The 22395-nt window shown below is 46.7% G+C and overlaps 1 protein-coding gene across 2 annotated transcripts in view; it reads right to left on the bottom strand.

Annotated features, from left to right (window-relative positions):
* Positions 1–3172: 3172 nt before the first annotated feature.
* The window catches only part of AATF (apoptosis antagonizing transcription factor), a 98732-nt gene continuing 79509 nt past the window's right edge, over positions 3173–22395 (bottom strand). For both annotated transcript variants that reach the window (XM_060135663.1, XM_060135664.1), the window contains one exon: positions 3173–3460. In XM_060135663.1, coding sequence (XP_059991646.1) covers positions 3334–3460 — 127 coding nt within the window. In that variant the 3' untranslated portion in view covers positions 3173–3333. The remainder of the gene's footprint in view (positions 3461–22395) is intronic.

The raw sequence follows: 22395 nt of genomic DNA, 5'->3' as shown, positions 1-22395 counted from the left end.
ACACAGATCTTGGTGTCCCACATACACAGTGACCCCTCCGTGGTGGTGAAGGTTGACGAATGTCCCATTTGGATCCATTGAGCCTCAAACTCAGCTCCCTTCGGATGAAATGGTAAGAGATAAAGAGGCAATAACCTTGGAGAAGTCATATGCGGAGACCAGGAAAATCAACCACTGAGGAAACTACTTTTTCTAAACTGGAGGTGCAGTGTCTGTTGCTGAACTGGTCGGAGCTGGCTTTCCCTGGTGTTCTGTTGGCTCTCAGGGTTTCCAAATGATGCACAACAAGCGTTCTTGGTCAGTGACCTGGAAAGAATGGCTACGCACCAAAGACAATATGGGGAGAAACATAAACCCATACAAGGCAAGGAAAACCCACCGGAGAGATCCCCAGGATGAAGGCACGGAAAGCAGCAAGAGCATGAAAACCAGTGGGGAGGGTGGAGAGAAAATGATATGCGATCTAGCAGCCAGAAACCAGACAGGAGGGTCGGGGAGGGAGAGGATGGTGTCACTTCCTATTTGTCCACCACCTTTCATTGGAGCATCTCAAAGCACATTACAGGCAGCAGCTCTTTAATCCTCCCAGAGGAGGATGCTGATTTGAAGGGTTCCCTGGGGAGCAAGAAATAAACCACAGGATCAGACTCCAGGGCCAACCTCCTCTCTGCCTTTCAACACCCTTTGTTGCAGATGGTCCCGCCTAGGGCAGGTGAGAAGTGCACGGGCCCTAAAACAAGCCTCCGTCATAGGGACCAAGAGCCTTTGAAATATTTGGACTCTTTCACTCGGTTCACTTTACTCCCAAAAATCTATGCCAAAAAACCCAATAATTTTCAAAGACAACAAACAAGCTTTATGCACAAATATTTTCCTATAACATTATTCATAATAGCAAATAATTATAACAATTTAAGTGTTCAACAAGAGGGGATCTGGTTCAGTACTGAAGAGACACGCCCCCAATGGAATTATCAGTTAGCAGTTAAAATGCTTCAATGAGATCTGCAAAAACGTGGAAACAACCTTCCCCTCTACTATTAGTATTAAAATGCAGAATACAACGTACCACTGGTTCTCAACGGGTGGTATATGTGTGTTATGCGGAGGGGGACATGCTGCACGGACATTTTGTTTTTACTGTTTTAAAAAGGGTAACATTTCAAACAGTCCAGAAGGAAAAACGAAGTCTTCCACCTGCACTGCTCCCTGGGCCCTCCCCCCAGAGAGGAGTCTACTGGGTATCACAGCATCTACACTGAAGAGGGCTACGAAGGAATACAGGTTAACTACGAGAAGGGGATCTTTCTGAGTGGTGGAGTTACAGCCAAGTCTTATTTCCATTTGTTCCTTCCACTTTCCTGTAATTAATTTTTGACGTAAAATAAACTAAGATGAGAAACCAGCCTTAACTTCTCTATCCCGAAGGGCAAAGCCCACGGCCTGCTTCCGGCCCCGGGTGCACACCTGGGCTGGGTGGGCCCTGCGGTTTCCTCGCTGCTCTGATGGTGTCTTCAGGGGCTGTGGTTTAGGAGGGTCATGTGTGAAGGAGTCAACTGGACAAAAAGAAAATAAGCCAACTCCGCACAAAAGGGAGGAATGCTTCAGTCAACACTGAAAAAGGGCCCTGGATTGAAACTCTTGATAACAGTTCTCAACTCATTTCAAAATCAGCATTAGCCACCAAAATGTAAAGTATTCGTTTTATTAAAATGCAAATCAATCAACTAATCTGTCTTTCTAGTAACAGTTGAATTGCAGTATCCGTGTCAATTAAAATAGTTTCCAATTTACTCTTGGCTGGAAGGAGGGTGGTCCTCTGAATTTTAAAATGCAAGCCTCCCTTTACTGAAAATTCTATCCGTTCTTTCTCATCTCTCCTGATTTTAATTCATTTTAATTAAACATGATGGACTCCAAATATTTTGAAGTACCTGCTTAAATTTTTTCTTCATCAGGTAGAGAGTGACTGTGACAAAGGTTCCATCTCTTTAGGAATCGTGGGTCTGCATCATGCTCACGGGAAGTGCCGCGTTAAGAGGTTACTTACTTGCTGTTCTAACGTGGGTTTATCTGGGATCCTCAGGCTAGATGGATGGGGTTGGATGGTCTATATTCGAGTGACTGTAGGGGAAATCTTCTATTTCCGTTGAGTGATCTTTTAGGTAACTGGAGACACACTGAAAATTAAACGTTTCCCTGACAATCAAGCCCAAGAGGTTAACTTACCAAGACAAGAAAAACAGAGCAGGATGTACCAAGGTCCAATTAGTGTGAGATGGAGAAATCCTCCTCCCCCCATTTGCCCCGTCCGAGCCCAGCAGACACACTCAGATGTTAATACTAAACTGTGATGCAGATTACATTCCAGACTCACTTCGTTTGGAACCCAGCCTCTGGGCGCTGTGTCGCAGTCCACAGACACCACGTCAATGACACGTGGGATTCCTGGGCACAAAAATCTGTCACTTGGTTTTGACATTTTAAAACAATACCAAAACCTGACTCTAAAAACAATGACTAGTTATTAACTACAACTGCCCTCAGATGCCTGTACGCAACATTCCTTTAATTCCATAGCTCAAAATACAGATTTGGGCAAAGGACCCGGGAGACGGTCGGCCTTGAGTGCGGGCACGCACACATTACTTATGCAAGATCATCTCATTGCATACTGACCACAGCAGGCCAATAAATCCCCCTTATGGGGATTTAATTTCCAGCTTTTGACCTTTCGGATGAAAAACAAGTGAATCATTTCCCCCTGCTAGATTTACACCACAGCTAATCTCAATAAAGTGATTTAGGAATGGTGAGAATGGAAAAGGACTCTGGAAGAATCTTTATGGGTGAAAAGAGGAAACAAGAAGTCAGAGATCTGTATTTAGCAACAAGTAGGCAGATGCCTCCAAGCTCCAACGCCTCTGGGGCGCAGCTGACAGGTTTTGGGGGGCTCCCTGCTCCTCACAGCTGCGATCAGTCGCTAAACACGACTCACCCCGAAAGCCACATCTACCCTAGGATTATTCCTTCCATGAAGTATTTTATATTGTGAAAGAAGGCCATTTGGCTGGGAAAACAATGAAAACCCTCCCAAAGAACCTGTCACCCTGTGGGAACGCTATATCACTCACTCTGTGCTGCTTAAGGAATCGAGTGTGGCAGGGGCGGCGACAGTAAAAACACTCTTTATTTGTGGTGGTTCAAGGCCGTGGGGGGCGAGCCCTTTGCACACGGACGCACCGGTGACACAGATGCTGGATTCCAGGTTTCCGGGCACTCGTCAGGCCCGTGTTCTGAACAGCACACGTTCCCGGGATTTCCCGAGTTCCTCTATGTGGGGCTGGGTGTGCGGAGGTCCCGCCTCAGGCCCCGGGCCACAGGGAGATGGGCGCCGTCAGTCCCCGTGGCCTTCGTCGGGGGGTTGAGTTGGCCAAAAAGAGATCGATACAGCTCTGTCCTGGAAGACAAACAAAACAAACTGGTTAACACGTTGGTTAACTTTTCAAGGTTAAAAAAGGGGCTTCCCTGGTGGCGCAGTGGTTGAGAGTCCGCCTGCCGATGCAGGGGACACGGGTTCGTGCCCCGGTCTGGGAAGATCCCACATGCCGCGGAGCGGCTGGGCCCGTGAGCCATGGTCGCTGAGCCTGCGCATCCGGAGCCTGTTGCTCCGCAACGGGAGAGGCCACAACAGTGAGAGGCCCGCGTACCGCAAGCAAACAAACAAACAAACAAAATAAAGAACCAAGAAGCTGGGAAATACCCCAGTCTGATTCTTCAATTGGAAACACAGCCACATAATTAAAAATGCATCCCACAGCTCTTATTCGCAAATACGAAGGAGGGCAGGAACCTAGAAGCGGCCAAACAGCAGAATATGTAAATAGTCCAGAGTGGCTGGATACCCTGTCTCCAGGGAACGAGTTTTCTATAAGTTTGCCCTTTACACACAGGCTCTTCAAGTAAGAAAACAAGATTGAATATTTTAATAGGATGTATGAGACTGCCACATGAGGAGGATTCAATCAGACATGGGATGTAGGGGATATAATTCAGTTTTCATACATTTTCTTGCACTTGGCAGTACTTGAAAAACAATGAAAATGACCCAGCAACAAGATTCCAATTACCAGCACACGTGCAGCTGCTCGGGCGCCAAGGGTCTTCCCCACGCCCCGGCCCTTCCACTATTCTCCATCTAATAAATAATTCGATTGGCTAATTTATTTCTAAAGCTGGGTCTGACATTAAAAAAAAAAAAAACCCTAACATGCCAGGGTCTTGCGTCCCTGAAAATGAAGTAAATGACCACCTGCCGCCTCTGTTTCCACCACCACCTGGCCAAAGGCACCTGTCGGGGCGGGCGAGGCCCTCCCAGCACCAGCACCGAGCCCACAGCTCCAGAGCACTTCTCTGGATGGAGGGCAGTCTCCCTGCAGAGATGCCAGGAGCCAGGAGGGTCCAAGCAGGTCAAACCCACAGGGAGGCGGGGACCACGCCCGTGCCCTCGGGGAAGGAGGGCAGGCACCTGGGCGAAGGCCATGGACCAGCGAGTAAACGACCTCCTCGGAGAAAGCTGTGCCTGCTCTGCTTATGTTTTCAAGGTCTACAGCCTGCCCTCCTTGTTAGGGAAACAGGCCTTTCCTAACAGAACCGCTCTCATCATCTGAGAGTCATCATCAGCAAATCTGATTTTCAAAACAAAACAGAAGACAAAAAAAACCCCACCTTCAAACAGCTATTTTTGGTCCAGCCAGACTCGAACACAAACACTTACAAGTCTGTTTTTGAAGTCACCTTACTACAGTGGTGTGTACCAAAAGAGACATTATAATTAGAAAACCCAGCAATAGGAATAGCATATTAAAACTTTTTGAAAGGGAAAAGTCTTAAAGAAGGAACCGCAAAAGCCATGGATATAAACAAATCTTATCATGCTGGGTCTCCTGTATTATTACAGGAATTTTATTGCAAGAATTTGCTGGTGCCCTCAGCCGACCACGGTGCCCCTGGACCTATAAACAAAGGATGCAGGTTCACCCGGAGCCCCAGGGTCTCTTTTGTTCCCGAGCTGTACACATCTGCCTGGCTCGGCCTTGGCCAGGCCCCGGACACGCGCGTACTAAGGCGGAAGGCAGCTTCAGACCACATGCAAATGAGAGGCAGGCAGCCTCCCTTCCAGAGGCAGTGGCTGCCAAATCACCAGCCCCATCACATAAAGGACTTTATCACGCGATGGCCCGCCTACTTGCCAAAGAGTACAAGTCTCTCTAGCCACTTCCACAAAGAAATTAAATGGTGTTAAGGGGAGAGTCGCCATGACAAAGAGGACAGTGTGGCTTCAAGGCTGCGACATCTGATGAGAGGGAGCTGCAGAGGCACCATGCCATTTAGCCCTTCACAATCATCCCTTCCCAGCCTCGCCGTGCTCGCCTGCACCAGAGCCCATCATTACCACTGAGCAAATGCTTCCTCTCCGCGCGGTGACATCAGCAAACCGCCTGGGCTAAGGCGGCAGTTACTGCCCGCAGCAGGGTTCACGTGTCGGGAGCAGAGAGGGAAATGCTGAAACCCATGTTTTGATAGAACATCATTTCACACTCAGGTGGGCAAAGCTGACAAAGATGCAGCTGTTCATGGCAAAGCAACCTGGAAAGCCGAGTGGTCTGCGTTCTTAAAGTAGCTTTACAGAAGAGAGAGAATATGAGTAAGGGATTATTCCAATCTAAGAATCCCCAAGCAATTTCAACTTGAAGTCTTCCTCACCCATGACCACCAATCAGTGACCATTTTTACCTTCAAAGTATCTCAAACTTGCCTGCTCCTCCAGGCTCCATTATTTCAGATCTTACCATCTCTCACCCAGAATGCAGTGCCAGCCTCCTAAGCGACTTTTCTGTTCCCGTCCCCTCTTCCCCCGCCTCCATCCCCCTCAGCCCCAACTCTAAGGACTCTAGAGATGGACAAAGCAGACCCTCCTGGGGTCCAGGAGCACCACCAGGATGAAGACCCCCAGACTCCGGCTGCTCAGCTAGGCCCCAGCCCCTCTTTTTCCCTGCGGAGGACCCGCCGGGGACAGAGCTGGGAAAACCACGGCCACGAAGGGTGGGGTCCAGGGTCTGGTCCTCGAGCCTCTCTGCGTACCCCCTAACAGAACTCTACAAAATCCCGCAGCCCCTGCACACATTTTTAAGTTGATATATGAAATTTTTCTTGATGAAGTTAATAGTCACAAAGGATATAATTACCACAAATCTGTGAATACCAGCTTTTAAAATAACTCTTACATCCCTTTTGTAATACACCCAATGGAATCTATATGCCAATACTGATCTGATACCCATCATCACTCACTTAACACATAAACAAACTCTTTAATTTGGAAAATTTATAGCATCTTTCTCTTTTTAAACTTGTATTTCCATTTGATTTTTCCCTACAGATTTTTGTCCTAATATAATTGTTTTATGCTTGAAAGTTTTTATTGATCACACACTTCTTGGCCACAAAAATAAGTATGCAAATTGAAACACTTTTTGAAATTTGAAAAGTTGAAATATTTTAATTTCTTGGGACCATAAGGCTCTAAGTAATTTTTAAAAATTACTTCTGGACTGTGTTATCATTACAATTATTATTAGGATACAACTGATATATACAATAACAATATAATAAAGTGTAGTATAATTTTGGTAAAATTTTAATATACATGAATATGTAAAATGTTACTGGAAATGATCTCTCAATGATATGGATGCGGCTTTCCCCTCCATTCCCATTCCATGGATGAATATAATTTATTGCTAGAATGAAAGAGGGTTCAGCACCAATTCTATTCCTATTTTTTAGTTCTTGTAGACAGAAGTGATGAGAAACCTTGCCACACAAACAAGCAGACGTGGGAATGGGAGAGTTTTGTTATAGCAATGATACTCAATTCTTTTAATTCCTTCTGAATTAACCCCCCCCCCAATCACAGAGTGATCTACCACCAAAACTTAGTTTTAATGATCTACCAGGCTTACAACTCAATTAGGTTCTCCTGCAATTTTGCTGAGAATAAAGACCTGGAAGCCACCTGACCGGCAGGGCTCTGTTACCCAGTCCTGGGTCACAGCCGGTCGCAATCCCTACACCGTATTTTGACCGGTCCTTCTGTGAGGTTCCCCACTCCAGAGTAACGTCCCATGTCAGGGTAAGGAGGGGCTTCGTGTCTGGAAAGGACAACCTGAAAGGCGAGGGAGAAGGAGAGCTGGCAGCTCCAGCTCGGGCAGGCTCTCAGGCAGGGATGCTGAGAGCCTCTCAGCAAAGAGCTGGAAATTTGATTCCTGCCGCCTCTCTGTGTCTCCTTTCCGGTAGGAAGATCTCTGCACGGCCCAGGAGAAAGACTGAGGCGGAGGGCGTCCTGAGCGTTGCCCCAAACCCAGACAGATGCTAGACCTGGGGTCAGTGCTCAGGGGAGAGGGAGGCACCTGGAAAGAAACAGGATGCGTCCATATCCCTATCCCATCCCAAGGCAGGAATACAAAACTAAAAACAGAACTAGGTAATGAGAAGCCACCATGGGACAGAGGGTCGGATGCCTTCTGCTGCACAAAGCATTCTCCCCTGCAGCACCCTTCCTAACCGGGATCGAGCCACCCAGAGAAGCTAAACTATCAGTCCTTCAGGTTAACCTCATCTCCATCCGATTCTCCAGGGTAAGTGTACAGTTTAATACCTGAGGTGCCCTTAAGGCTATGCATAATGAAGTTGGTTTTCTAAATATATAATTCCTGCTCCCTATCACATTAAGAATCAAGATTTGAATCACTGAGCTGAAAGGCCTTCCCCCCCACCCGTCACCCTCCCCCCACACTCCTGGCCTCAATGTAGAAAATGTATTAATGTGGGTATCATGCGGGAGAATAACCTACAGAGTAATTAACAGGACTTGGACCTAAGGTAGAAGGTCGATAGCAGGGGCTCTTCCTTGAATTAAAATTTAACTTACCCTTTATTGCAACCTACAAAAGCAAGTAATGAGCACTAACATTTTTATTTCTTTTAAACTGTCATTTAGGCTATAGAGGGGATAATTACCTATCTCTAATGTAGTAAGGTTTTATAACCCTTAGTGAGGCATTTTCTAATTTAATATTTTTACTATATTATCATAAAACCTGTTTCTGGAAAAAAATGATCATGGATTAGCAGCCATCTTCCATAAAGACAGAGAGTGTGTGTGTGTGTGTGTGTGTGTGTGTGTGTGTGCGCGCGTGCGTGTGCGTGTGTGTGTGTGTGTGTGTGTGTACTGGGATTCAGCTTATTTATTATGTGACTCTTGTGAAGAGACTTAAGCGCGCCCAGTAGAGCTGGCTGTGAGATGCCATCACTTGAGTGGTGGGCGAGGTTTGAAGCAGCCCTAAACGAAACGCGGTGGACGTGTGTCACGGTGCCGTCCAGCCATGCGCACTCCTCACTGACCGCGACACAGACCAGGGGCTTTCACGCCATCATCGGGGCAGACACTACAAAGCAGCACCTGAACCCTGCAGAGGACCTGTGCGGGGGGCGTGGGACTGAAGGAGCCGCGCAGGCCTCGCCCCAGACACCCCACTCCTCCTCCCCCTCCTCTGGCTCGGACACCCCCACACTGCACCCACCTGGCCCTGTGGCCAAAGGCGAGCAGACAGCAGGGAGAAAGCAGCCAGGCCACCGCTCCCTAAAGAAACCTGCACAGCCTCCAAAAGTACATCCCATTCTCCAAGCAAGTACGATATGCAGGGATTTCAGCGTGTGCCCGTAGAAACAATATCGCTGCTTTCCTGATTAAAACTATACACAGAATTTGTCCTTGATTAATTTGAGATTGTTCATTAGTTGCTTCACTGGGGGGGTGGTTGTCCTCCCTAAATATACAAGACGCATCCCAGAGTGTGCGGGGGGAGGGGCCTCCCTCCCCCATAATCCCCTTCCCTTCCCTGCACACCTGAGGGCCCTGTGCTGCGTGCTTCTGCGGAACTTGATGTCTTAGACATACATTTGAGAATCCAAGGGTGACGAAACACACAAAGGGAAAGTGAGACTAAGGGCTCCAATTCCAGCAGCACTCGTGTCCAGCAGAACCTTGACGAAACCCGAATACCTGGGAGTCAGTACAGACACAGCAAGAACAGAAACTCACACTGACCACTGTGGTTGCCGACTGCAGATGTACTTTTGTTTTTTGGGTTTTTTTCCGGTACGTGGGCCTCTCACTATCGTGGCCTCTCCCGTTGCAGAGCACAGGCTCCGGACGCGCAGGCTCAGTGGCCATGGCTCACGGGCCCAGCCGCTCCGCTGCATGTGGGATCTTCCCGGACTGGGGCACGAACCCGTGTCCCCTGCATCGGCAAGTGGACTCTCAACCACTGCGCCACCAGGGAAGCCCTGCAGATGGACTTTTAAAAATCAATGGCAATGTTACTGATGCATGCTTTTTTTCACGTTCGTGTTTGGAAAACATTTTACTTAGTAGTGCTGTAGAAGCTTATATATGTGTATTAGGTGAGGATGGTCTCTGGCCTCAAAGTATAACACAAAGGTATAATAAATTCATAAAATACACAGGACTGCCTATTTGCTGTGCTAGGTTTTCGTAGGATTACAGAGACAAGAATGACGCGGCAGAACCTGCGTGGGGAAGGTGAACGTTATCAGTTAACTCTGTCTGGACAGCCCCCTCTGCTCGGAGAGGTGGCAGTGTCCTCCCTCTCGCCGGGCACCCCTCTGCTGCTCTGGGACCCCTCCCACAGCCCAGTCCTCCAGAGTTAGGACGGACAGCTCCTTGATCCTCCCCGTGGCAGCGTTTCAACCACTGCTGCCTTCCCCTGACTAAATCTGGTCTCTTCTGGGTGAAAAGAAACAGTTCACTCCATTCCCGCTATGACAGAGCTGGAGTTCTCCTGCTGGCCCAGTGGAACCCCTCGGAGCCCTCCAGGTTGCCGAAGAGCTGACGGGGAGGCCCTCGCTCTCCGAGCCCACACCCACGTGTCTGGACGGTCCAGGCGGTCCAGGTGCATGGGGCGAGCTCTACCACCTCCTCTGTTCTCAGCCCGTCCTTTCCTGCCCTCACAGAGCTTCCAGTCTCTCTGTTCTGCCTGCCAACGTGCCCAGGGCATCCCAAGTGCCAACTGAAAAAGATATCTTGCCAGTCATCACCTGGCACCAAACCAAGGGGTCCTCCCAACCTAACCTTCTGGCTGCTTTGAGGTCCGCTCCCCAAATACCAGAGATGAGACAGCACCTCCCTTAATCTTTCATTCCTTCTGCTTCCTCTGACCCCAATCCATTCTACTCTGTATCAGAGACTTTACAGGCGAGACAAAGATGCCTGAGAACTGTTTCTATGACCTAAGAGGGGAACTACATTGGTCCAGGTGGCAGGAGGCTGCCCTGCGCTCCTGGCGGCCGCATGCACATCACAGCAGCGGATCAGAGGCAGGGCCCCCCACTCCGGGCCTTCATCTCTCAGGAAGCCTGCGTTGTGAGGAAGACAATGCAGGCGAAGGGACAGAAGTACGTCCTGTAAGGAGGGAGCATCACATAGGATGACGTAAAAAAAAAAAAACTACGAGTAGAAGACTCAGAATTCTTGAATGCAGCCGAAAGGCCAGCACTTAACAATAAGTGGGTCTCGGGCTTCTCTCCCGAAACGCCGGCACAACTGCATACCAAAAAATCACACACACACACAACACCAAGAAACGTGAAAAGAGAAGAAAGCGACCTTCTCTTACTGAGGTCTTATTTCTTAACAGGATCAAGTTAGCAAAGTAACAGTGACTCAGAGAATGCCCTCACCTATCACTAATTACCTAAATCTGGACGCAAGGCAAATCTCCCATCAGAACCAGGCTCAACTCTTCACAAGCTCCAAGGCAGCCCACCGCAGCTGCCCAAATCTGCCACAAGGTGGCAGCACACGATGCATTTCTCAGTGGACCAGGCAACTAGCAAGGCTCCCAGCAAACTGTGGCCATAAATTACCTAGAGTGTCTGCTCTCCTTGCCATCCTCCCCAGTGCTTGAAGGAGACTCGGGAGGGTCTGTTCCATTTCGCTCCTTCGGTCAGGTCAGAATCAGGTCCTTCAAACCTCTGCAAATGCTTTTAGCCCTACAGCTTTAAATTACAGATGATGACACGGCCTCTGGCCCATCTCCTAAAGATCAGACCGACTCAAGATTTATAAATGTTCAAAGATGCAGGTTCAGGCCCCAAACAAAGGAACTGAACGGCTGGGAGGAGGAAGGAGAGGTGAGAGGGAGCGAGGGGTGAATCTGTAAAGGTTTGCTCCCCACTTGCGCTCCCTCCTTGCTCCCAAGCCAGTTAACAAATTCACTCCACTTACACAAGGAAGAAAAACACTTGAAACTTCCATCATCCCTACCACTAGTTTCAAGTCTTTCAAATTCTTTTAAAGAAAAATAATTTACCTTGGTGGGACTTGCAAAAAAGTGGAGGGGGGTGGGAGGGACTACTGACAAAAGGGATGTCGCCTCCTCTCCTGTGCATTAATAGTCCATATTCCTGGGATGATTTCCACTTTCACAGTTTGACTGTTTTATAACAGATTTGACGCGAGAGAAGACAAATGGCCTCACAAAGGAAAGACGACAAATCATCTCACCGCTTTTAGCAGGGTCTTCTCTTTACTTTTATTTATTTTTATTCTGTGGCTGGGCTGCGGAGCTCTCTGCCTTGCTGGCGATGTTTAATATTAACGCCAAGCCCCCGCGATGCTGGCAATAGAGTTGGCCCGTGTTGTGTTTGTGGCTTTGTGACTGCTGGCTTCAGGAAGATGAAGCTCCTTGTCCAAACAGCAGCCCCTCTAACAGCTCCTGTTAAAAGCCAGGGGATGCTTCGCTGCTTAGACGTGAATCACTTCCTTCAACCCCAGGGAAAGGGAGGCTGACACTGAGTTACATTTGTATCCTTATCAGGACCTCTGCCCAACGACGCAGGGCCGGGCGGGAGCGGGCGTATGACGCTTCTCTCAGCTCCAGTTTAAGGCTACTCCGAGGGGGTCAAAACACACAGAAATCAACAAGGATATCTGTCCTCAACCCACAGAGTTTCAGCAAGGCATTCCATTACTTCTGGTGATATATTGGAGGACTAACTTTACCAAAAATACCCAGTCCTAATCCGAACATAAAAGCAGCAACTACCGAGCACACAAACACTGGCAGTACCTCTGGGCGGCCGCGCCCCGGGCTGGGCTCAGCCTGCAGGACACAAAGGCCACCATCCACACGCTCCCCCCAGGGTGCGACCGCCCCTGTTCTGTTTCTGTTCTGCCCTCTTGGTCTTTTTTATCTTCCTCCCATAGCCCTTGTCCTGGGTTCTGTTCTAGGCCCTCCTCCCTTCTCTCTCGACCCCTCCCCTGGCCAACTCATCCACGCTCTCAGCCCTGCCCGTCTCCTGGGTGCAAAAGCCGCCTACAGCCAGAGTGCCCACGTCCCACCTTGGCACTGCGTCCAACTCCAGTAAACTGGCCGCTGACAGCACTAGGCCCTGCAGGGCGATTCTGCCGCCTAAACTACCTTTGTTAATCATGGCAGCAGATTCTCTGTCTTCCATATGTCCAACACTTAACTGTTTAATGGCAGGAAGCTACAAAGTTATAGGTACCAACATCACATTTTCTGATTAAAAAATAAAATCCTCCCTGAGATAGGGATCTTGTTTGGACAGTTCACTTACATTAATTGACAGAATGCAAACTGGTGCCCTCCATCTGTCACTCTTTCTTGGTTTTTAATGGTTTCCTTCAAAGAACTTCCTCCTCTCCACCGTAAATCAGAGGAGAGAAATTTGGAAAAAAGGTTTCTCCCAGACACCTGCCAGGGCACCTGTCCCCAGGAGGAGTGCCCAGGAGCCCTCAGCTTCCGGGTGTCTGCAACAGGGCCACCCCCCACCCACGCACCTCGGTTCACCAGAGTCGCTTCAGTCAGCAATCTGATGACCTCGGCCAGTTATGGGACTGGTTTTTAAAAGCCTGGCTGCTCTGTGCAAAACGAGTGGTTTGCGTTTCTGCCCCTGGAAGCTGGTGACTCTGTTTTGCTGCCCGGCTATGTGCCTCCCCTGCAGGATGGAGAGCTGGGCGAGGACAAGGAGGCTGAGCGCCGCCAGCGCCGGCAGGAGAAAATGTGTATTGATTTGTCCCTCCTTTTAGAGGAGCACGGAGCGTTGAAGAACAGCTGCTCCTCTCTGCAGCCTTTCACATTACACGCGCCACAGAAGGCCCAACCCCCACCCGCCTCCGGGAAGCAGAAAGGGGTGGCTCCTGGGTGCCAGCGGCCACTGGGCTGCCTGGTCCACGGTGCGGACTCCCAACACCCCAGGCCAGAACGCCTCCCCTTCCTCGGATCCAGTAACTTCCCTCTCTGGGCTGACGTTTCCTCATCTATATTGGAGAAGAAAGAGCCTTCAGTCTTATTTACCTTTTAAGTGGAGGTACCCAGAGGGTAAAACAGTTAATGTTTACAAAGTGTTCTGCTCCCCAGAGGAAGACAATGGATAAAACACAAGGTGTGGTTGGCTCATTCAAGACCTCATTTCCAGGGTAGTTAGTAACAGCTTCCCATTACAAATGCCCCGCTTCCTAGCACCTGGAACTCAAAGTACACTCAGGCAATGCCCTTTATCTAAATATCCTTTTTTGCTGTGACACTTAATACCAACACTAAAAATAACAAAAGGAAATCAAGGACTATTATGCCTTGTTAATGCACATACAGGAGCCATTCCAGAAATTTCTTCTTCTTAAACCAAACAAATCCTGAGAGCATTCCAAAAATGCTGACCTACAATGAGAACTGGTCATCACAGAGCCCTGTCTGAACACTCCATGTTTCCACAGTAACTAAAAATTTGTAGAAGGGCCACCAGAAACCAAACCCGGTATGGTTATCACAGCCAAGATGGGCAGGAGAAAACCGACAGTATGATACAAGTTTGTGGTGTACACTCTTGGGAGCAACTGCAAGAGTGTTCTTGAAAGACCTTTTCCCAGGGTTCATCCTAAGTTAAAAGACCTCCAAAACTCTCTAAGTAAAGGATTGGGCATGACAAGTCCCGGAGCTGGACTCTCCTTATTTCTAGGGCTTTTCCAACGTGGCCAGGAGCGAAGAACAAACTATGGCGCCGGCTCTCAGGCGGTGCGACATCCTCGCGGGGAGACAGAGCCCGCAGAGTAATCGATTAGGGTCTGCACTGCCGGTGAAGTAACGTGTACAGGGTGCCGTGGGAACAGAGGAAAGTGCGGACGGCCCCTGACTTACACCAGCTCGACTCAAGATGTTTCCACTTTACGATGGTGCAAAAGCAATGTGCACTTATTAGAAACTGTACTTCCAGTTTTGAACTGTGACCTCTCTCTTCCCGGGCCGGGGATGTGCGGCAGATCCCCTCTTGTGATGCTGGGCAGGGCAGCCCCCGGTCAGCCACACGATCACAGGGGTGATCACAGGGTGATCACAGGGGTGGCCACTCTGTGCCCAGACAGCCCTCCTGTTGTTCACTCTCAGTACAGTATTCGATCAATGACATGAGACACTCAACACTTTATTATGAAATAGGCTTTGTGTTGGATGATTCTGCCCAACTGTAGGCTAATGTGAGTGTTCTGAGCACGGTTAAGGTGGGCGAGGGTCAGGCGTGATGTCAGTAGCTTAGGTGTATTTAATGCATTTTCGACTTACGTTATTTTCAACCTGCAATGGGTTTATCGAGATGTAACCCCACTGTAAATCGATGAAGATCTGTATATTAGAGTTAGATGACTTGGAGAGATTTTAGTAAAAGAGGCAAGAAGCCTTTGTTCATTCATCTTATAGGAATTGTTTGCAAAAATAATCTTACCAGCAAATTGCTTACAAGCAACAGACTCATAAGCTGAAGGCCTTTAAAGGCACTTCAGACAGGAGACCTACAGCCAACTCTTCTCAGGTTTGCACAGAAATGGGTATGTCTGCGTTGCAGGCAAAGGGACAATGACATAATATGTACACATGGGAAAATGTAAATTTTGTTTATTTACCTATTTGTACAGATATCATTAAAACAGTCCTTCTCAGAAACAAAAAAATTACAAAGAACATTTCATTCTCAAGAATCTAATGAGCAAGAAGAACTATTTTCACTTTATAAAGAAGGAAACCAAGGCCCAGAGACAAGATTTCTCCAAGGTCACATTGTCTGTGAGCTGGGGCAGAACAGGTGCTCAAGGATCCCGAGTCAGTTCTCTAGCCCAGAGAAGGCTGACATCAACTGGGAAAAGACTTAAATTGTTTTGCAAATAAAACTTCTGCTACAAAAATGCTATACAGTAAGTAAGGTAGGATTCAATTGGAATCAAAATATATTATTGCAAATGTATGAGTATAATACCATACATTTTTACTAAAATCTCTCCAAGTCATCTAACTCGATAATACCAAACACAGGATTATAGTAAACATACGCATACTATTGTACTTTGACATATAAATGAAGCATTCTTAGCAAGAAAAAAACCCGAATAAGTGTTTTTGTGAATCATAATAAGTACTGTTAGAGAGTAACAAATAAAACAGGGGTTCCCTGGTGGCGCAGTGGTTGAGAGTCCGCCTGCCGATGCAGGGGACACGGGTTCGTGCCCCGGTCCGGGAAGACCCCACATGCTGCGGAGCGGCTGGGCCCGTGAGCCATGGCTGCTGAGCCTGCCCGTCTGGAGCCTGTGCTCCGCAACAGGAGAGGTCACAACAGTGAGAGGCCCGTGTACCGCAAAAAAAAAAAAAGGGGGGGGGTTCAAGGACAAAAGAACCACACCTCAGTCGGGGGTAGGGAACCATTAAAGGCTCTCTGAAAAGGCTGATGTGTACCAAGGACTACAAACCCTGCAACAGGAAAGGATACAGACAGGGCAGGGGTGAGGAGATGCTCCAGTTCCCATGAGCAGAATTAAGAGACACAAGAGGGAGGAGGAGGGAGTGTGTCCTGGGACCTCAAGGGCCGGCAGGACAGCACAAAGAAAGTGCACACCAAACCAGGTGATGAGGAGAGAAAGGTATCAGGGTGACAAATCACTGCAGGCCTTGAGTGGCAGGTTCGAGTATGGCTTTTACGCTGTAGGCGACAAGGAATGGCATTTCCTAAGTGGTATTTTAGGAAGGTGCAATCTGGCAATGATGCACAGAACTAATTAAATCAGACGGGGGGGTCAAGAGGCTGTTTGTGTTAACAGTCTATGTGGGAAGAAAAAAAATCTGGGCTCACAAAGAAGCCGTAGGACTGGAGAGTAGAGACCACTGAATGATATACGAAAATAAAGTGCCAAGCAGACCAAAAGTAAGAAATCAGAAAAAAGTAGGAGAAAGTATCAGCGAACAGCTCATCCTGGGATCCAGGAGGGAGTGCCTAAGCATAAAAGCAATGAAAAACACTCCTAAGAAACAGGTGTTATATATTAGATCACATAAAAAGTAAAACTTACATATGACCAATAAAGATCGTTAATACCAACAGGTGAGCAAACGGGGAGAGCTACAAAAATAGGAAATATGGTATATAATCATAATATGTAAAATTCACACAAACTGCAAAGAAAAATTAAACCCAAAGAAAAAATGGGACAAAGGATAAAAACAGCAATACAAATGACTAATAAATATACAGACTCTTCAAGGCTATGATTAAATGCGAAAATAAACATTAGATACTTAGCCCAGTGCCTAGCACACTGCAGGGCCTCAATAAAGGGTCACTGTTATTGAACTCTCCATATCAGCAAAGGTAAATGACATGAGCCTCAGGTGGGGGGAGGGGGGATGTTAATCAGTACAACCTATCACGAACCACTGAAAGTACATATATAACTGAATCACTTTGCTATACACCAGAAACTAACACGACATTGTAAAACAACTATACTGCAATAAAAAAAATTTTTTTTTAAGTTTTTGCCTTTGACCCAGGATTACCCTTCTACTCCTTAGAACCTATTCTAAAGATACAAGCAAAACCTAAAACATGGATTTCTATACAAATATGTTCACTGCAGCATTCCTTAAAGAGAAATAAAAACAATCAGAAATAACCTAAACGTCCAAGAATAAATATTCCATAACTGAATATTATAAAGTCATTAAGATGTCTTTAAAATATTTAATGGTATTAAAATGCTTATAATATAAAGTTAACTGGAAAAAGGGATTCAAACATATATGAATCTATCTTTAAAAAATATACACATAAAAAGTTCTGTAAGAAAATATATTAGTAGTAGTAATAATATTCAATTCCCAGTAGCAGATAACATGAATTTCCTTTGCGCTTTCAGTATTTTCCAAATTTTCTTCCATAAGAATCTGTTTTTGTTTTTAAGATTTTTTTTAAATACATTTATTTATTTATTCATTTTTCGCTGCATTGGGTCTTTGTTGCTGCACGCGGGCTTTCTCTAGTCGCGGAGAGCACGGGCTACTCTCTTCGTTGTGGTGTGTAGGCTTCTCATTGCGGTGGCTTCTGTTGTTGCTGAGTACGGGCTCTAGGAGCATGGGCTCAGTAGTTGTGGCTTGCGGCTCTAGAGCGCAGGCTCAGTAGTTGTGGCGCACGGGCTTAGTTGCTCTGCAGCATGTGGGATCTTCCCGGACCAGGGCTCGAACCCGTGTCCCCTGCATTGGCAGGTGGATTCTTAACCACTGCGCCACCAGGGAAGCCCAAGATTTTTTTTTTCTTTTTTTTCATGTGGACCATTTTAAAGTCTTTATCGAATTTGTTACAATATTGCTTCTGATTTATGCTTTGGTTTTTTGGCCTTGAGGTAATGTGGGATCTTAGCTCCCCAACCAAGGATCGAACCCACATCCCCTGCAATGGAAGGCGAAGTCTTAACCCCTGGACTGCCAGGGAAGTCCCTTTTGTTTCTATTGTACGGGAAAAATGTAGTCTCTAAGGAAAGAAGGTGACAGACACCTGAACCTGGAAGAAAGAGAACTGTCAAGAGCAAATGGACTGAATACACTGGACCAGGTTTCAAAGCTAATTATGAGGTTTAGGGTCTTTGGAATCAAAGAATGGTGTAACCATAAGAGCAGGCCTGGAAATTCAGTGATTCACACTAGCCCCGTGCTCCACAACTACAAAGCCTGCGCTCTAGAGCCCGCGAGCCACAACTACTGAGCCTGCGAGCCACAACTACTGAGCCCGCGAGCCACAACTACTGAAGCCTGCGAGCCTAGAGCCCGTGCTCCGCAACAAGAGAAGCCACCACAATGAGAAGCCCGCGCACCGCAACAAAGAGTAGCTCCCGCTCAGCACAACTAGAGAAAGCCCGCGCGCAGCGACGAAGACTCAACACAGCCAAAAATAAATAGAATAAATAAGCTTGCTGATTTCTTGAAAACAGAGGCAGGGGTCAGAAGCCACACTCCCAGATGCATAAACCGGCTCCCCTACAAACTTGCTGTTTGTCTTGGGCAAATTACTCAATTGCTCTCTGCCTCAGTATTCTTATCATAGAACACAGATAATGTCAACCACTTTAGTGGTTTCTCATAGGACCGAATGAAAATACATATGAAGAGTTTAGAACACTGCCTGACGTACAGTAAACGTTCAGTAAGTGGAATGGGAGGGAGTTCCCTGGTGGCCTAGTAGTCAGGATTCTGGGCTTTCACTGCTGTGGCCCGAGTTCAATCCCTGGTCAAGGAACTGAGATCCAAAAAAATAATAATAGGGCTTCCCTGGTGGCGCAGTGGTTGAGAGTCCGCCTGCCGATGCAGGGGACACGGGTTCGTGCCCCGGTCCGGGAAGATCCCACATGCTGCGGAGCGGCTGGGCCCGTGAGCCATGGCTGCTGAGCCTGCACGTCTGGAGCCTGTGCTCCGCAGCGGGAGAGGCCACAACAGTGAGAGGCCCGCGTACCGCAAAAATAAATAAATAAATAATAATAATAATAATAAGTGGAATATGAAGTTATCATTCCATGCCATTTCACTGCCAATCAGAAATAGGGTGGCAGACTTAGGGTGGATAAATCAGAGCAAAGGATGAACACAAAAACTGAGATGATCTGCACATCTTAGCAACCCAAGCTGCTCAGGTGGCTCAGTGAGCACTGTGGGAAATGTATTCATAATATGAATGGACAACTAATCTAAATTTAGGTGAAAAACATTAGCTGCTGCCTACCTCCTTGCAATTTACTTCACTGTGACTAATACAGTATAAGATATTACATTTCAAAAGACAATAATAATAGAATACAAAAACTTAAAAATAATAATTCCTTAAGAGAAACATTTACACTCACTTTAATGAATGTGAAATATCCCTTTGGGAGAAGAATAAGATTCACAATCTTTTGAAGAAATGATGGGAATTTGCCTGCAGAAATGAGCACTATAGTTAAGAAACCCTATTCTGAGGAAAGATTTATCTGTTCAGCATCTACAATCTCTTTCTAGAAAATGTGCTTTTCTCTCTCTACAACCTGCTTGGAACCAAGCCTTGAATTTGAGAATGCAAATTCTTCAGAACTGTGTGAGGACTGCAAACCAGCGAACCAGGAAATATGGAAGAAACGAGAGCAGTGCTTTCTTTGCAATCAAATTTTAAAACTCTGGCCCAAGTGTCAGGTTTGAACTTGAGAACGTTCTCTTTGTCCTTTCTGACGTTTCTGGAGGAGGAAGGTCCCAGGCCCCCTCGCTCCGTGCTGGACGCCATCTTTAATGATGATATATGGGGTCCTTTCCCTTCAGCACTGCTGGGGGGTCAAACGTGGGATGCCGCCCTCCCGAGCATCAACAAGCAAATTATAAACTGTGTCAATCCGAGTTAATGCAAAGCTGTAATCCTCTTTAACAAGAGATCAAATCACTGCCATGAGTTATGTTCATTCTGTAATCTGATAAGGAAGAGAGGGAACCTCTAATAAAAGAGTAATGGGAGCCTTTAATGACGCTGGGGAAAGACAGCACCAGTGCAAGTTTCCAGCTCGTTCCTGCTGATTAGATCAATGTTGCATATTTGCTCGGGCTTGTTTCACCTGTCAGAACAACCTAACCTGTGTCTTTTTAGGAGATAAGAAGCCTCAGAGAAAACATCTATATCTTAACCATTCTTGCTCTCAAGTTTTTAACCAACGAAAAATGCTCTGTGGAGGGTAGTTCTGGGGTTATTAGCTGATGTGTTCTCAAATGCTGAGCAAACTTCCTCAGAATATTTCACCACGATTCAGTGCATTATGGTTAATAAAAAAGGGTTTGTGTGGGGGGGCGGTAAAGTAGGTAACGGGGAATCAAAAATGGTCTAAGTAACCTCTGGATTACCAATTAGGGAGAACAGAACACCGTCAGGAGAGTGGTAGAATGTGCCCATACTTAGGGTACAGACCCACACACAAAAATGGCACGCGGAAGATAAATTGCCTGTACAAATTCTATTATACCGCGGCACCTCAAGAACAACGTGGCAGTGATGTTGACAAAGCACTTTACAAGGCTGGATTACATTTGTACATTTCTAAAACTCCAGATGTAAAACAATAATGTATTTGGTGCTTAGCAGTTATCATTAAAGGATTCTCTCCTTGTTCTTTCTAAAGCCAGTAGCTTTACAAAAGGAGAGGGGAAAGTGGTTTTTTATCTGGGGGCAGAGAGTGGGGGTTAAAATGAAAATTTTTGCTGTTCCTACTGAGAATTTAAGTTCTTTGCAAAGGAATGGAGTACCTACAAAATGTTGATATTGCTATCATTTTTGTAATAAGAAAAAAAGCTTCTTAGGAAAGAAAATACAATAACCTACCCTTTCAATGAACAGTACCAGAACTGGGTTTATCTAATAAATGCTCTCTGAAGCAGCAGTAAATGCAAGGCAAACACCAATTTTCTTAGGCACCAGGCTGACTGCTGCCACTTAGACCTGTTCTGTGCTGACTACAAAACCCACGCTGACAGAGTAAGCACTCCCCATCCCAAATCTGGGGTGGTGGCCAGTTTTGAGGAACACATCTCGACCTGTCTCAGAGTCTTACTCAGAATTTACTTCTCCTACTTGTCACACTAGCATTTTATTATCTGACCTACATCTACCCAGCAAACGAAAAAGAACGAACTTCTTTAAAAGTCTGCCTCAGAGGGTCTTTCAAAAACAGAGGCAAAACCCCAGATGATTATTTCCACAACCGACAAATTCATTTTGTTAGAACCATAATAAAAGATCACCTGGATTTTCACTTTACCCTCCCTCTAGTCTAACAGCACTCCAGGGCTTTCACACCATGTAAAGTGAGCTCTGCTTCTAAAATGTCCTTGGTAAGCTTAGAATAACTTCAATAGTCAGAGAAGTGAACAGCAATCCTGTAAATCACGCAAGTAACACACTGACCTGTTCTCAGTGGTGACAATATGCTTAGAGGGATTCTCTGCCAATGAGACATCAAGCCCTTTGTCCTCCTCAGCCCACTGATAACTCTGCCTCTACAGCATCACATGACACTTCTGCCCTCTTCGCACAGATGACTCTGAAGGGCAAACAGGAGCTGCTCTGGGAGATGATGTGCTGCCCCGTGCCAAGAGTACCTGAGGGTCCAGCAAAGCCAGCAATCCTTTGTAGACTCGTGGTAACCCCTCTCTCGCACGCAACACATGATACAGGGGCAAAGTTGAATTTCTTTTCTTTCCTCCCAGTACTGAAAGGCAGCTATGCTAACCACCATACCACCAACCCCTCTCCTCCCAGTACTGGGAGTGTTCATCAGGCCTGCAATAGAAACCACCTGCCTACCTCCTAATACCAGACCAGCAAAAGTGTCAGGGGTCACATGAGACTTTCACTAGCAAAGGAAACCTGAGGGCCTGTAAAGGCATTTAAATCCGTATGCAAAGCTTACCTAGAGACGCCCCAAAGGGAAATCTGTAATACAGGAGCAAACTGGGCTACTCTGCATTTAAAAAGACTTTTTAAAACATAGATTGCTTGAAGAGAAAATTTCCTAGCATGAGAAAAGAATATGTATCAGCAGAAATATGAAGATGCCACTACCTTTCTAAAGATCCTTTTACAGACAGTACTTCTTCCTCCACTAAGGGTATTTTAATACCCTGTGTTAAAGACCTCTGCTCTCTCTCCCTTAATGAGAGCTATGTTCCAGTCTCAATTCAATTTGACCAAGTCCAAATTTGAGCTCAAACTGGACAATGGACATGGGGGATTCAAGGATGAGTAACCATACTGGGATTCCCCCCTTCTCCTCTCTTTATTAATACTGGGTATTAATCCAACTTAGGCACATGCGTGGAACAACAAATTGGACCCAAGACACAGAAAGAGAAGGGCTTCTCTCTCTAGACCTGGGTATGTTAGGAACCACAGGTAGAGTGGCCTCTG

The sequence above is a fragment of the Lagenorhynchus albirostris genome, chromosome 20, assembly GCF_949774975.1.
Source record: "Lagenorhynchus albirostris chromosome 20, mLagAlb1.1, whole genome shotgun sequence".
Lineage (NCBI taxonomy): Eukaryota > Metazoa > Chordata > Mammalia > Artiodactyla > Delphinidae > Lagenorhynchus > Lagenorhynchus albirostris.
Note: the sequence above shows the minus strand (reverse complement) of the source record. Positions and strands in the feature narration are given on the sequence as shown.